Here is a 17,709-nt window from a genome sequence, read left to right as displayed (position 1 = left end):
GACTCACAATCACGCGCAAAAATTGTCTGAAGCAAAACTCTGCCTATGCGTCTATTAGGCAGTGTTTTAATTTAGTTGTGTTTCCACCACGCTTTGAATACAACGCCACGAAACTATGACAATGTGTTCGGTTAAGAAGAGTGTCGTATTTCAGGTAAGTGCCAATTAAATTAACAAAATTGTGTTACCAACTTGACGTTTTTAATCATTTTGTTATATAATTACATCTCAACTAATAAAACTCAGACGCCGACGTTTCTTTCGCATATTTGCGAAAGAAACGTTCGTCTCATTCTCGTGGTACATAAAATGTCTCAATCTCAATGAATGTTTTAATTTTATCTGTATAAGTTAATTTATACCGTGTACATATACAATGCCACTCAGACATTTTTGACGACTAGTTGTCAACAAGTCTAGTTGTTTACAGTACGTCGATGGGTTCAATATAAATACTAGAACTTTGAGAGCACCACAGTGGATTAAGGAAGCAGAAGTCTCTGGAATACGGATCTAAAGTAATAAGGCAGGCGTGTAGGCGTGAGGCGCGCGAATCCTCGGGGTAGATAAGTATTAGATACGGGTATTTAAGGTACTTTTCTTTGTTTATTTCAGTAAAAGTCTCCTACATGGAGAAGCATAAAAAAGTTGTATACAAACATCTTAGATAATTTATACCAGTTATGGGGATCGGGAGTACTATATCCCCATATGTCTTCGTTTAGTTGTTTTACATTTTCGTAATATTTTATATGACACTTATGTTCTCTACTTGACGCGCGACTTGTTTTCCTTGTTTTGTGACGCGGTTAAACCACGCCTATACCGCCGAAATCGAGATTGAATAACCACAACATTTCTGCCGCGAAGCAGTAATGTGTAAGCATTACTGTGTTTCGGTCTGAAGGGCGCCGTAGCTAGTGAAATTACTGGGCAATTTAGACATCTTATGTCTCAAGGTGACGTGCGCAGTTGTAGTGCCGCTCAGAATTTTTGGGATTTTATAAGAATCCTGAGCGGCACTGCATTGTAATCGGCAGGGCGTATCAATTACAATCAATTGAACGTTCTGCTCGTCCCGTCCCTTATTTTCGTAAAAAAATGCAACAAACATTTATTCGTGACTTATCATTATACCAATGAATCTCGCGTTCAATAGACGCGGCGTTCTATCCTCTCGTTTACTTCGCCCTCAATACCCAATAATGTGGACATTATAGCATGCCGCACAAGGTTCGGTTACTGAGTTGTGATGTCGCTATTACACAACCAAGTTCAGTAACAAGTAAAATACTTTAGAACCGGTTACGTTCTATTACAATATTAATGGGTAATTTTTAATCTGTCTGTCTGCTGGTCGATTAGATATATTATTTCACCCACATTTTTTGTTTAGCAACACATGTTGCGCTCCGATCGGGATTGATACAGTATGTACTAAAGACTTAGAATATACTAACGTATAAACTGACCCCGATAATGCGTAACCAATATTGATATGTCAATGTGTGCGTTAGGTAGTGGTGTAATATTGAAAATACTAGGGAGCTAACGTGGGCTGACTGTTTACGCCTTGCAAATAAGAATCGGCTACAGTAAAAATAGATTCGATTTAAATGCTGTTTGAGATGTCCTCTCTCGCACGATTTGTTTGTGCTTGTATATTGCAAGTAATTTTTTAGACCAAATTGAATAAATCTGATTTCATTTACTTTGCCTCGCCAGACATAGGTAGAGTACCTTCTCTTTCGTTCAATTGCTTTTTCTCGCCAAAATATGGAATAATGTATTCGGAGAGTTAGTGCGTAGAAAGTAGCTTCATTGTGTGTCGTCTACCGCATTTATCACGGGGAGTGTTCCGAAGAGCTGTTTGACTTGATTGATGCCCGCGAATCCCAACTTCGCGGGACACGCCACAAATTAGGATATCAACCCCACCATCTGGATGTGTGGCGTTCGGTTTTCAAGGAACTTTCTTCCACGTACAACGAAGCTTTGGAATGAGCTTCCTTGTGCGGTGTTTCCAGGACCATCCGAGATGGGTGCCTTCAAAAACAAATGCGCGTACACATTTTTAAAGGGCCGGTAACGCTCTTGTGATTCCTCTGGTGTTCCGAAGAATGGGGACGACGGTGATCACTTAACAACTGGTGACCCTATCGCTCGTTTCTCCTCTCTTCCATAAAATGGAAAAGGCATAATCGTTTTGAGAGTATTAGTCAATGCCAATTCATCTCATTCTTTAGCGCACCTGTTTCCTTTTTAGCACATTGATCCTTTGTGAGGAGTTAAGCAATGCTGTATCATTATTGTATCTGTATATAGTACTTGTTAATAAGCCGTTAAAAATAAACCCTATCTTTATCTGAAAGAGGCAGACAATCAAAAATATTACGTAGTGAGTAATAGAGGCAAGACGCTGCGTGGCAACAATCAAAGTCAATGGAGTCAAAGGAGCAGCAATACGTAGCGTAGCGTCGCGATCAATAGCGCGAGTACAGCAGTGTGTGGACATAGACGGCGACATTGCGGAAGCGACGCTTCGCTCTGATTCCTTTGACTGGCGCTCAACACACCAACAAAATAGGGAGCGGTGGGCACAAAGAGGAGCATGATGTTCGGCATGACGAGTTATGTTGCCACACTACTCTGCATCCATTTATAAAGCGTCGAATAAACGTACATATAAATTCGAAGACCGAATACATATTGGTACATGTCTACCTAGGATCGAACCTACCGGTTCTACTTACTGCGCTATCTGGTGTTGAGAGGCAACATAAGCGTATAAGCTTATCGTAACTACTAGTATTAGATTGATAAGATCAAAAATTATCGCCAGCTTATGTTTGAAGTTATCGGGCCTAAGACTTTTAATATCTATTATGATTATAAAATTTAAGAAAATATAATAAATACAGAAATTTATCTACCCTGTTTCCAGGGGGCAAATAGAATAATGGAGTCTCATACACAAGGATGTAGTAGTATGAGGCGAGTAAAGCCTTTTTGATGTGGGAAAGTCACGCTGCCGTTCTGTGACGTGAGCACGAATGGGCCAGGCTCGTCCGAATTAAGTAACACACGCACACAAAACCATTAGCGCGAGGTAACGTCCTAGTACGGCTGTGTTTCGCATAAATTTATGCGAAATGCGAAAAGTGCACCAATTAGTGTCGAGTATCGTAGCCCATCCGCCTCCCGTAGCTCTACCACAATATAACCGGGGATTCTCTCCCCTAGTAGTTAATGTGGACATTTGCAACATTAGGGGAATCCACTCTTATTTATATGCCGACCACCATACTTTGAGACGGCGCAGCCGGCGTTGTTATTCCGGGGTTGTGTGTACGTTAGGGAGGATATCTGCTGTCACCGTCTCAGCAATTTTGATGGTAGGGACATGTATATGTATACACTTTGGCTGCGCGTAGATTTTGAGGACCGCGGCCATCTATGCGTGTGCCTACAGGTTCTATAGTGCTAACGCAGAAACGGATCATCTCATGGGGTGCGTTCAAACGGCAATTGAAGACATGCATGTTTGTGGGCGACTTCAACGCGCAAAATGCCGAACTTGCAGGGCGATCTATGCATAATTTTGCTTTGGCATATGATCTGTTCAAATTAGTTGAGTCGCTAGTAGTCCTTATTGGATCTTCTGTCGTCAAAATTACCCGAGCAGCTTTCCAGTTACCCGACTGGATTACGCAACTTCTGGGTGTTGTAGAAAGCTGCTCTTGGAAACTTCAACTAGTCGTCCTTGCCGCCGCTTCACTTGGGGAATGACAACCTAGCCTATACGGCAAATATGAAAGCTTTTTTTGAAATGTTTCTGAGCACTCTTTTTTGCCTCCAATTCGATTCTTAAAAATAATGAAAAGACCGACCATCTCTCGGTGTTAAAACCTTACACGGAAACTACAAATCACAAAGAAAACTGTTCTATTGAGCTACGCCCTCATGGGTCAAATAGAGCCCAAGAACCCTCCCGACAACACGAGTATGAAATTGTACTATAGGTATATTTAAAATAATAATAAATAAGTGAATTTGCGAGAAACTGTCATAGCCATAATGTTAACACCAGGAACAGACATAAACTTATGATGCCTACTACTCGGCTAAGTCGAGTTAGTAAGTCTTTTGTGGGGCGATGTATATGCTTTTACAATAAGATTCCAGAAAATGTTCAAAACAAAAGCATAAAGTTATTCAAAAGAATTGTTAAACTTCCTTAATGATACCACAGATTGGGAATGGAGTGACCGCCCTCAGGCTATTAAATAACAAGTTTAATTGTACAATATTACTTTGTAAACATATTTATTCGATGAAAAAAAAAAGCCCGCTGAGTTTGTTGCGCCCATTCTTCTCAGGTCTGAGGCATTCATTTTGGAATGGGTGGTAGTTTTTGACTTTCAATAAGTGATGTCACATCCTATTTTGTATAAAAATATTTGAATTTGAATACAATATTTAGCTTATGCAAGAATACAAATTCACCTTGAAAAGACTTTTTCTATGCACACATATTATATAAAATAAATTTAAAGTGTTGACTGCAATTTTTAAAATAAAACACATTGTGAAATTGTACTACTCGAATGACTGATACTGCTCGTTTGCGTATAAAAACCATCTAAATATACGTTGAATAGCAATTACATAGAGGTGATGCAACAATTACAGGTTTGTTATTTAGTATCACACACGTTACGCCCGATAGTCAAGACTTGGAACCTGTTATTGTAATATTAATCAGTTTAGACTTGCTATAACCTACTAAGACACGACTGGTTACTGCGCCAACGATTATAACATCAGAAGTGGATGATCATAATATAGTTTTACTATAGGTATGATCTATATGTCGCCGCTGACTATTTTACTGATTTGGTATTGCAGCATATGGAAAATTACCCCCTTAATATAATATCTACTTTAAACATAAAAAAAACTGCGTTTAAAAAAACCGACTTCAAAAACGGAAAGTATCAAATAACTAAAAACTTAATTAAATACACCTCTTATGCAAACCTTTACCTTTAATATTAATAAAGTACTATTATTTATATGTGCTACATATTGATAGGTTTTAAGTCGGTGCCAACTCCTAAACAAAATAAAGCATAATATTATAAACAGCTTACTTACTGTAATTATTAAGGTTGTCCGGCTGGGTTGTTTTGTTCTAGACGAAGCTAGCCCGCTCAAAGTCACGCGCGGCGAGTGTAGATACCTACTATTACATTTGGCTTGGCACCGACTTCAAAGCTATCAATATGTAGCACATATAAATAATGGTATTTTATTAATATTTAAGTAAAAGGTAAAAGTAAGAGGTGTATTGAATTAAATTTCTGGTAATTTCATACTTTTCCGTTTTTTAAGTCAGTTTTTTTAAACGGAGTTTTTTTTTAATTTTTACGTTTTAGTGTCATTTAACTATAATATATAATCAACCTGAATTAAAACTCCAAAAAAAAGCCGTACACAGACAGAAACAATTATGTCATCCAGGTAGACGAAAATATTCATATGTATATAAATGTTCATAAAATGAAAACTACTCGGCCACACTATGTAAAATTTTTATGGGACCAAATTACATCTATTTTGCATCAAACAAAAGAAGAATTACGTAAATCGGATCATAAATCTCAGAGTAATCGGTGTACATACATAATAAAAATACCGATGGAATTAATAACCTCCTCCTTTTTGAAGTCGGTTAAAAACAGTATCACATCATTCCACCATGTACATCAAGGATTCTTGAGGCAATATAGTGAGAGACTTGCACGCATTCCCGCGTGAACCAGAGTGACCAGCACGCACAAACTTTGTAGTCACTCGCCAATGATGTTCAAGGACACTTCTGTCGGCCTACCACTCCATCATTTAACATGGACGACGTCTAGTATCGAGGACGCTGATGATATCTTATGACAGTAATAAAGACTATCATGTTAATGAAGCATCCTTACACAAACAATGAATTCAAACTCTAAAGGTTGATGCGTCGAATGTACGATAATTTATATATTTTATTCAGTTTATTCTTTATTACTTTTATGAAATATTTGATATTATATAAACACGATTAATATTTTGGATGTGGCACCTTACAAACTAATTTGTTATGTACTTTTTCCGTATAAATCGCAGATTCAGTACCTAATTTAAAAGAAATATTTATAGTGATGATTTAATAACGCTTAGTTTAATAACCCTAATTAACTTTGACTTTAAAAGAGCTTATGTCTTTGTCTCATTTCATGTCGAAGTAGACTGTAGATCAGCAAGGTTTATTCCACTACCGCCGCGGCCGGTAATATTTTAAGCTTAAGGCATTATTTTTATCTATGGAATGGCATCGGCTCGCTTGATTTATATTCATAAAATTCTTGATTGCATTCGCCCGATCGTGATGCGACTCCGGAACTAGTGCCAATAGTTACTTACCCGTATTTTTAGTGCAATAACAAAAATATCCAAAGATATTATTTAAATAAAGTTATTTTGAGGAAGATGCTTTCACACTGATAGGTAAAGAGAAAAATACAATAATTATTCTAAAAGTGAAAATGATCATGATGAAGGGACAGAAATTGTATGAACAGACCGTCATAATAAGTAAATCTTAAATTGTTTGTTTATATGTCTTTATATACCATATATACCAACTAGCAGATAGACTCAGCTCTGCGGCATATGCCGTTAGAAAGATTAGAGAGTACACGAATGCTGCTGACATTGATATAGTGTTTGCTCTACAAAAGAGAGCTGTTCGTGCTATATATCAGTTTGGTTATAGACAGTCTCTCAAAGAAAAATTTAAAGAAATAAATATTATGACTGTTCATTGTCAGTACATTCATGAAAATTTTATATACGTTCGCAAAAATCGTCACCTTTTTGCTCTTAATAGTGATTTTTATTATTATAACACTAAAAATAAGGGATTGCTTGTTACTAATTCTAGTAGGCTTCATAAGATACATAATAGCTTTAAGGGCAAATGTATACACTTTTATAATAAAGTCCCAGCCACTGTTCAGGCATTACCTATAAATAAATTTAAATGTTTTATAAAAAAATGGCTCTGTCGTAAATCCTATTACTCCACAGCTGAATGTCTAAGTGATTGGACAGCCTGGGATTAGTTTATGATTATTTTATAGCGATAGAAATGAATGTACAATATTGTATATTTATATTGAAAACAGCGCAAAAAAAGAATGCTGGGAGAGTTTCTTGCGCCGAATCTTCTCTCTCAGAGCGCCAGTTTCCGAAGCGGTAGTAGTATCTAGTATATTAGAAATGACATCAAAAAGAATTCTAAAGGAATCAATTTTTAGAAAATAAATGTCTTTTATACGTTTTGCCTTTTATAATTATGAAAAAAAAATGTTATATCCCAAATAGTAACTCAGAGTAATAAAAAAAATGTTTAAATTGTTGATGAGGACTCTTTGAACACCTGCCATTTTGGTGCGCTTTGTGAATGCAAGTAATGACGTCAACTAGACACTGCAGTCGTACTCGCAAAGTGCGCCAACTAATACTACGCCCAAGTGGGCGTACTCGAGTCAGTCTCAAACAATGTGTGATGTTGTCCAATACTTGAAAGCCGGGTTGCATAGTCTAACTTTGTAAAAATAATACTACAAGAAAGAAGAAAGACACTGGGATTACATATCATCAGTAAGTATTTTGTATCTTATTAATTTCAATGCAAAATAAGTGTATGTTACAAGATTTGAATGATGCCATTGAGTGTCAAGATGCCACCCACACAAGCACCTAATAGTAGTAATAAAAAAGCTATTGTTCTTAGGTAGGGTGGTAGGTATCTTGTCGGAGAAAAATCCTTAAACTGTTTTAGTTTGCACTTTTTAAAATTTCCTGATTAAAATAAAATTATCATCAAAAAATATTTATAGTTCCAAAGTTAAACAAATAAAAAAAAATAAGATATGTATATATTTTTTCTTCTTAAGTAGTTTACAGAATCTTGTGTGTAAAGCTTTTGACAGATTATAGACAAGACATGTTGTAACAGTTACATTACTAGTTACTAGTAATAGCAGTCTAAGAAATGTCAAGGTTAAACCTACTTAAGTATTAATGTTTAAAATAGCATGCACAAATACCTTTTCAGATGCAACTATACTAAGTACTTAATATAATTTGAATACATCATATTATCTGTGGGAGATAAAATATAAGAAAACAGAGATATTATACAGGGTGGCCGAGAAGGTGAATTTGAAAGTGTCATGGTGATGAGTATCCGAATTCCGAATCACCCCTATGTATGTTCTACGATTTTCCGTAGTTTAGGAGATAATAATTTTTTTCCCCCTTTATCCGCTTTTTTCACCTAATTGTGGTTTAGGACTTTTTTCAAATTTTTTTGAACACTTTTAGTTAATTTTATTGTTGATGATTATTAACTACAGTTGCAATAACCACATAAGAAACTATGAATAGTTTAGACAATGCGACAACTAGTTTAGAATTGAGTCGTAAGTTCAAGATAACTCCAGCAAAATTCATGAAAATTATCTAGGTATCAAAAAAATTAAATAAAATGGGGACCCTATGGCCTTCTAACTATTTTTAAAAACTTCCCAGAACATTGACCAATAAAATGTGTCAAATTCAAATTTTAGCTTTGGACGTCAACTCCTCGGCCACCCAGTATATCTGAAAATAAGTACATAAATTTGATCTATTTAGTTTATGAATAATGCAATACAAACAATGAATCTGGTTCATAACTTTTTAACCGACTTCAAAAAGGAGGAGGTTTTTTTCTTCTTCTATGTATGTACACCAATTACTCGGAGATTTATGATCAGATTTACGTAATTCTTCTTTAGTTCGATTCAGAATAGATGCTTTTTGGTCCCATAAAAAATTTATATTGTTTGGCCCAGTAGTTTTCATTTTATGAAAATTTTTGGCTACCTGGGTGATATAATTGTTTTTTTTTTGTGAATACTTTTTTAGGAGTTTTCATTCAACTGACACTAACCAGTAAAAAATAAAAAAACTATGTTTAAAAAAACCGACTTCAAAAACTGAAAAGTATTGAATAACTAAAAATGTAAAATAATACACCTCTTATACAAACCTTTACCTTTAATAATGATGACATACTATTATTTGTATGTGCTACATATTGATAGCTTTGAAGTTGGTGCCAAGCTAAAGGTAATAGGTAATAGTGGGTACCTACACTCACCACATGTGACTTTGAGTGGGATAGCTTCTTCTAGAACAAAACAACCCAATCAGACAGACACATGTGGCCAGACAACCCTTATAATTATAGTAAGGAAGCTGTTTATAAAATTAAGTTTTATTTTGTTTGCTCTATTGCACTTACCTCACCATTTGTTATAATACAGAAAATATACAATCTGTGTAAGAGGATGTTGCCTGAATTGAGAGAAGAAATACATTATTTTTAAAATATTTGTGAAATCTGCTTCACTGAAAACTACTTGTCATTTTCCATCTTAGTGTCTAGTAGTATCACTATAATTATTAACACTGTTATTCATTTTAGAAATAGAAAATATTGAACTTGAAAATGGCTTTTGTGGGAGAGACAGTAATATAGTAGTTTCACCTGCTACAAACTTTTTTTTTAGAAATATAGTAGTCGGGCCTCTAATACAGTAGGATACTATAAATATACTATATAGTAGGGATGCCAATTCTATTGGCAATGACATCATTTTAAATGTTATACTTGCAACTATTGATGGAAAATTTATATGTTTTAAAAGTTATGTTTTACAGATTTGCAGTTTTTCAGTGACAGTGTTTATGTGTTTCAGTGATAGGAAATGAAATATCTTTATTATTTAGGTACAATTTGTATGCTTAGAAAAGTCAATTTTGATCCCATTGGTTCAAGAGACTACCAGGAAGCCTTGTTCTGAAAAGAACCGGCAAGAAACTCAGCAAGTTTTATCATTCCTTTACAGTTTTAACTGTATCCATACATTTATATCATCTATATATTCCTGAACTCTTTTATAGGCTTTCTTCAATAAAATTTCCTTAAAATTAAGTTAAATTTATATAATGGATGTTCAGTAACATGATATTGTGGGAGTTTATGATATATTTGTATACCTTCCCCCACTAATGGGTGACCAGTTTTATGAAGTCTGAAAGTAGGAACAGCAAGTCTATTTCTTGTTTTGGTATTTCTACTGTGATGATCACTATTAGTTAAGGATTAGGTGCACACACAATTGTAGATGTGATCAGATTCAGCATGATTGATGAGAAGAATTTGTATGATTATATTACAAAAAATATTTTTCTATATAAAAGGAGCCTTGAAGATACCTTATTTTTCAAATTTAATTCGAAATTGTCAGTATAATAAAAAAGGATGGTTTACCCTATTTACTTTTTTTCATGTTAATTTTATATAATTTTTAGACCCAAATTTTTTTCATCAATAAATATTTCTGTATGGCCCTTTGTGAATTTAATATTTTTAAATATAACTATACCTTGGGATCCAAGTACAACGATTTTCGCTTCAACAACCTTCATTTTCGAAGAAACAAAATAAGTTCACACTTCACAGGTTTTTTCATTACTTTTTACTATAAGTCACTTACACACATTTTTAAGTATTAAGTATACATAATTGAAATTATTATATTTTATTTTCTTTAATTACACATATTTTGGACTACGAATATAACTTCGAACATCAAGACATCGCTTTTATCGATAATTTAAATAATAACTAAAACTTTACTGATAATAAGAATTATTCAAAAGACTTCACAATTCACATCACAACTTTTACAACATGTTTACAAATACCTAACAAACTCAACTACATTTTTGAATTTTCGTTAATAATAAACTCATTCATCAATGGTATTAGTCAATCCTCAATACTCTTTTTTTTTTGTTTTTTTAAATTAACTGGCTCCGTCGACTGAATGTCGACGATTCGGCCAACGTCAAGAGAGAGAGGAGAGATTTTTTATTTTAATTTAGCTGATTGAAGTATGTAAAGAGCTGATTTAAAAGAAAATGATCGGTTGAAATAGCTGTGGTTTTTTTTGTGAACTGAAGAATAGGCAACAAGAGTTAGTACGGTTAGTTATAAACACCCATAATATTAACTACCTTGTTAGTATATAATCTAAGTTTAAGGGAGAAATGTGTGAATGTAAGCGGGAATATGTGCCTAATAGAAGCGTAGAAAGTATGGAGGATAGAAATTATAATTTAATATTATTGCGGGAAATAAATTTGTAAAGAATCTTTATGAAAGGGGAATGGCATAAAGTAAGAAGAAAAGGGATGTTGATGGGGCGGGGGGATATCCTTCGGTAGAAGGTCATATAAAGGAATTGACAATTTAGGGCAATAGAAAAAAGTATGTTCAAGAGTACCTTACCCGGATCTTGGCCAAAAATACTGGGGAACAGACAAATCCCAAGCGAAGTCGTATGATGACAGAAGTGAAAAGTTTATTATGTTTTTTTTGAGGGAAGAACCAGGGCTTAGAGGGGATAAAGGGTTGGATAGAACCATAGAATTAACCTTTAGTTTGTTTTGTGGTTTGCCATAAAGCATTCCATGAATGAACCAGAAAGGGTTTAGACATAGCGCGTAGATCTCGAGGAAAACAGTAATTAAATTTTAATGTTCCAGACTGAATCGCGTCTTTAGCGCACGAGTTTGCAATTTCATTGCCAGTTATCCCTAGATGGCTAGGTATCCAAGCTAATGCAACTTCTATTCCCATTATGTGACATCTGTACAGGGATGCCTTTGTTCTTAAATTAATTGTGAAGTTGTTTGAAGATTTGAAAGGATTTTTTGTTAGGTCCAACAAGCAGCTTAATGAGTCAGTCAGGATTAAAGCCTTGTTGATCTTACGTGATTCAACATATGACACCGCCTCTGACAGGGCAATTGATTCGCCAGTAATGATGGAATTCTGCGGGGGATTTTTGTAATTTAAAATTATATGGAACTTAGGTATCCAAACTGCAGACCCGACCCAGCTATTGTTGGATAATTTGGATGCGTCCGTGTACAACGTCACCCATGGAATTAAATTTTATATTGGCTTCAGGGAGTGTTTAGGAGCATTACCGCGCATATCTAAGGACAAACAGGGCAGCAACACCACGGCACCCCGCTCCATGCTAAATGTGGACTTCTGTAATATCAGGGGAATTCACTCCAATTTAAACGCCGTCCACCACCACCTTGAGACGGCGCAGCCGGCCTTGTGTTTCCTGACGGAGACGCAGATATCTCGACCTAGCGATACGTCATATTTAACGTACCCCGGGTACAAAATTGAGCATAATTTCATGCCTCATGCCGGGGTATGTGTGTACGTTAGGGAGGATATCTGCTGTCGCCGTCTCGGCAATTTTGAGGGTAGGGACCTGTCTACTCTCTGGCTCCGCGTAGATTTAGAGGACCCTGTCCGCATATATACGTGTGTCTACAGGTCCCATAGTAGTAACGCAGAAACGGATCACCTCATGGGCTGCGTTCAAGCGGCATTTGATGAATTGCTTGCTCAGATCCTCTCCGCTGAAATCGTAGTCTTGGGTGATTTCAACGGGCACAATGCCGAATGGCTTACCGCAGGGCGATCTGTGCATAATTTTGCATTGGCGTATGGTCTGTTCCAATTGGTTGAGTCGCCAACGCGGCTCCCGGATGTGGATAGCCACATGCCGACCTTATTAGATCTTCTGCTGACTACACATCCCGATGGTTACCAGGTCTCTGTCGACGCCCCTCTCGGAACGTCCGACCATTGCCTGGTCAGGAGTGTAGTGCCTATCCGACGCCAACGTCGCAAACCACCAGCGACCCTCCGCGTTTGGCACTATAAGTCAGCAGATTGGGATAGGATGCGTTCCTTTTTTGCATCCTACCCTTGGGGCAAGGTTTGTTTCCCTTCTGATGATCCTAGTGCCTGCGCCGTTGCAGTAGCCGATGTGATACAGGGCATGGATATTTTTATACCAAGCTCTGTAGTACCGACCGGTGGCAGATCACAGCCCTGGTTCGATGCGTCAGTTAAATCAGCATCTGACTGCAAAAACAGGCGAATCGAACTTGGGTTGCGACGCTGGGCATAAAGGATCCGAACTGCAAAGTTCTTAAGATGAAATATAACCGTGCCTCCAGATTTTTTAAGCGGCAAATTGCCCGTGCGAAATCGAAGCACGTCGTCAAAATCGGCGAGCAGCTTTCGAGTTACCCGACCGGAACGCGCAAGTTCTGGTCGTTGTCAAAAGCTGGTCTTGTCAACTTCAACCAGCTGTCCCTGCCCCCGTTGCACATGAGAAATGACACCCTGGCCCATACGGCAAAAGAGAAAGCTGATCTCCTTTGCGCTCTTTTTGCCTCCAACTCGACTCTTGACGACAACGGAAAAACACCGCCGACCATCCCGCGGTGTCAGAGCTCTTTGCCTGAAGTACAGTTCAGACAGAAAACTGTTAGGCGAGCTCTGTTTTCGTTGGACGTCAGGAAGTCGAGCGGGCCGGATGGCATTTCTCCAATCGTGCTTAGAACGTGTGCCCCTGAGTTGATGCCGGTGCTAACGCGTTTATTCCGGCACTTTTATTCAAAAGGCGTAGTCCCTGATTCATGGAAGTCAGCTCTTGTCCATCCGATCCCAAAAAAAGGAGACAGTTCGGATCCGGCAAACTACAGGCCTATTACCTCCCTACTCTCCAAAATCATGGAGAGCATAATTAACCGCCAGCTCTTGGTATACCTTGAGGGTCACCAGTTGATCAACGACCGGCAGTACGGCTTTCGCCATGGTCGGTCGACTGGCGATCTTCTGGTATACCTAACACATAGATGGGCGGCGGCTATTGAAAGCAAGGGGGAAGGCCTGGCAGTTAGCCTGGATATAGCGAGGGCCTTTGATCGTGTATGGCACAAGGCGCTCCTCGCAAAACTTCCATCATTTGGGCTTCCCGAGAGCTTATGCAAGTGGACCTCCAGCTTCCTCACTGGGCGCAGCATACAGGTCGTTGTCGACGGTTATTGCTCGAATCCCAGGCCCGTGAACGCTGGAGTGCCCCAAGGCTGTGTGCTATCTTCCACGCTATTTCTTCTGCATATCAATGATATGTTGGACACCGCCAACATACATTGCTATGCAGACCACAGCACTGGTGATGCCGTATACACGGGCCATGCAGGTCTCTCTCGGGAAAACGTCGGCTAGTGCCGGGAGAAACTTGTGTCTTCTATCGAGTCCTCTCTCGAGAAGGTCGCGGAACGGGGTAAGTTGAACCTTATCCAATTTAACTCCCAGAAGACTCAAGTTTGCGCGATTACCACTAAAAAAACACCATTTGCTGTATCACCGCTCTTCGAGAACACTTCCCTTAAAGCCTCGCCTAGTATCGGAATACTGGGTCTCGAAATCTCGAGCGATTGCCAATTCCGTGGCCATCTGGAAGGCAAAGCCTAATTGGCTTCGAAGAAACTGGGCGTCATAAATAGAGCACGGCAATACTTCAAGCCGTCCCACATTCTAGCGCTCTACAAAACGCAGGTCCGGCCTCACTTGGAGTATTGCTGTCATCTCTGCTCTGGCGCACCCCAGTATCAGCTCGATCCATTTGACCGCGTGCAACGCAGAGCAGCTCGAATTGTCGGAGACCTAGCGCTCTGTGAACGGCTGGATCACTTGGCATTGCGTAGAGACGTCGCTTCATTGTATGTCATCTACCGCATTTATCACGGGGAGTGTTCCGAAGAGCTGTTCAACTTGATTCACGTCGGTAGATTCGAGGCCGACCTGACGCGCACAACTGCTCGCTACTCGTTTATGTAATTTTTGCAAGTGTTTCTCAAAGTTCATATTATTATGTTTGCCTGCAAACGATGTGAAGTTGAAGCTAGGGACGGCGCCACATGCTCTGTGTGTGCGGGTCAGTTTGACTTCCCTTGCGCTGGAATAACTGAGGGTGGATGGCGGAAACTAGGAGAGCGGAAATCTACCTGGAAATTCTCTAGTTGCAAGTCCCGAGGAATAGCCAGTCCAAAACCAACAACGTCATCGGATCCATCGCCATCGGATTCCATCGTTTTCGAGCTGAAGCGTTTGTCGTCGCAAATGGAGGCTTTACCAGCATTAGTGGATAGTGTGAGGGCGATACAGGCCGAACTGGTGGAATTGAAAACTATTAGAGAGGAGTTTTCGGACATGAAAGCGTCTATCGAGTTTGTTCATGATGCTGTCGAGGCTCTAACCATGAAGGTATCTACCCTGGAGCAAGAAATTGACTCCTTGGTAAAGACAAAAGGAGATTTGTTGACCCTGCAGGAGCGTGTAAACAACTTGGAGGAACTGCAAAACCATAACGAACAACGTCTACGTATGAATAATATTGAAATTAAGGGTGTACCCGAGTCTAGTGCCGAGAACTTATTTAACATCTTAGATAAGTTGGGGACTGCGATCAACTGTAGAATCCAAAAGGAGCAGGTCAACTACATCGCCAGAGTGCCTACACGTAATAATAAGCATAACAAGAACATTATATGCTCTGTCCAGAACAGTTACTTGAAGAATGAATTTGTAGCTGCTGCAAAGAATCATAAGGCCCTTAAAGCGGTGGATTTAGGACTACGTGGCGATAGCAGGATTTAAGTCAACGATCACCTAACTCTCGAGAACAAAGCTCTATTAAATAAAACCAAGGCTCGCGCAAAAGAACGGGGATATGAATATGTTTGGGTGAAAGGGTGCAAAATTTTCATACGAAAAAACACATCGTCTCCAAACCATCATATCAATACGGAACGCGACTTAAAAAAGTTTTTTACATAATCATATTTAAACAACAGTCCGGAACACATTACTGGATCGGCTCAATAAGTTTGAGAACCACAGGTAATATTTTTTGCTATTCATCTTGTACCTGCACGCCTTTTGTTCTCTTATCGCTCAATCCTAATGACTTTTTGTCGTGCAGTTATTGTGATTATAGACATTATTTCCTTAGAATTAGAACTGCTTCTGGCTTAGTAAGGCGTACAAACATATTTTATTTGAATAATCTAATATCTTATTTTTGCTCATACTTGTGCAGTTTAACTGTTGTACTTAACTTGTATACTAGTAAGGTGCTTATTTGCATTTCATTGGTGGGGCATATTTATTCACATCGATTGGAATGTACCCTACATATTTATTATTGTTGTGTTGAATTGTATGAAGATATTTGCAATGGCCCCGCTTAATATTTTCTACCAAAATAGTCTAAGATCCGGCCATAGAATGACCCTCACCCATCGTATTACGGGATGAAAATGATTTTTTTATAAAATTAAATATGTAAAAAAATTTATTTACAGGAGGTTGTCTGAAAAATTTGGTGCAAAGTGTAATTAATTAATAATTAAAAAATGATTTTTTTTTAAACATTACACTCATTCCCTTACGCAAAAAACTGTATACTAATCGAAAGTATGTAGCTCATAGAATATGCAAACGCTGGGTTGACTTTTTTTTTCCGGTGCAATTATCAGGTAGGCAGGTATATACAGGTAAATCGATACTAGTAATTTGCAACGATCCAGTTACGCGATAAACCTAATATCAAAATAAAGATAATTTTATTATGAATATAATGACATAAGGTTGGCTGCAAAAAGTTGGTGCTAAATCCCGGTTGTCGATTTTTGAAAAACGAAATATTCGTGCGGTTGAATACGTGCGAAAGAGAGGTCCGAGGAACGTATCCAGTGCGATAGAAAAGGACGCAGCATTGCAGCTGTGTGTCGCTCAATCGTCGAAAGAAAGAGAGTGCGCATGCTCTTTGTTTGTGACACGGTTGGTATTATTTATCAGTTTCCTAGTACTTCTGCAGATGATTCCGACGATGAAACAGCTGAAACACGTGAAGTTGGTGGCGACGTAAATAGTGAAGCACCTGCACGTAAAAGAAGGCGTTTTAATGAAATTGTGCGAGAAATTCGACCATACTATTCTAAACCAACCGCTAGTTTGCAACTGCTGCCGGTAGATTCATTTACTAATACACTGGATATATGCAAAGGTTCTACAGAAATTGCTATTGACAAAGATTTATTATGGGTAATGTCATTATCTCGAATAAATTCAGTTCCAATGTGGTTGGGCTATAACTGCATGACGTAACTGATCGGAGTGAACAACAAAAGATCGAGTATTTATCTCCGATAAATAATTCTCCAACATCCTACGCAATCGTCAACGAAACATTAATCATAGCAAACGAAATAGCTGAAAAGTGTAGCCAACCACATATTATCGTGACATATGATTTAGCAATAGCAAAAATGGCTATGTAGATCCAAGAAAAAGAAAAGCCAAAATTTGACAGCATCTTTATAAATTTGGGAGCATTCCACATGGAAATGGCATTCTTCAAAACGATTGGGAAGTATATTGATTCTAGTGGCTTAGTGGAAATTCTAGTTCAAGCAGAAGTATTAGCCGGTGGCTCGATGAACAGCTACTTGGACAGCAAGCATTTCAATCGATGCAAGCGCTTACATCCACTAACTGCTGCAGCATTGCAAATTCTTCATTTTGAACAGTATTTATCCACAACAAATGTATCTCCCGAGTCGTTGGATGAATTGCTACAAGCTCAAATACAGAAT

At 38.1% G+C, this 17,709-nt stretch overlaps 2 protein-coding genes across 2 annotated transcripts in view; both read right to left on the bottom strand.

Annotated features, from left to right (window-relative positions):
- LOC126971456 (ras-related protein Rab-22A) overlaps nucleotides 1-10,921 on the bottom strand; it is a 46,925-nt gene extending 36,004 nt beyond the window's left edge. The window contains exon 1 of the mRNA XM_050817777.1: nucleotides 10,548-10,921. Coding sequence (XP_050673734.1) covers nucleotides 10,548-10,590 — 43 coding nt within the window. The 5' untranslated portion in view covers nucleotides 10,591-10,921. The remainder of the gene's footprint in view (nucleotides 1-10,547) is intronic.
- The window catches only part of LOC126971401 (alpha-1,3-mannosyl-glycoprotein 2-beta-N-acetylglucosaminyltransferase), a 258,468-nt gene that overhangs the window by 5,060 nt on the left and 235,699 nt on the right, over nucleotides 1-17,709 (bottom strand). The window lies entirely within an intron of this gene.

Source organism: Leptidea sinapis, chromosome 23 (assembly GCF_905404315.1).
Source record: "Leptidea sinapis chromosome 23, ilLepSina1.1, whole genome shotgun sequence".
NCBI classification, from domain to species: domain Eukaryota; kingdom Metazoa; phylum Arthropoda; class Insecta; order Lepidoptera; family Pieridae; genus Leptidea; species Leptidea sinapis.
Note: the sequence above shows the minus strand (reverse complement) of the source record. Positions and strands in the feature narration are given on the sequence as shown.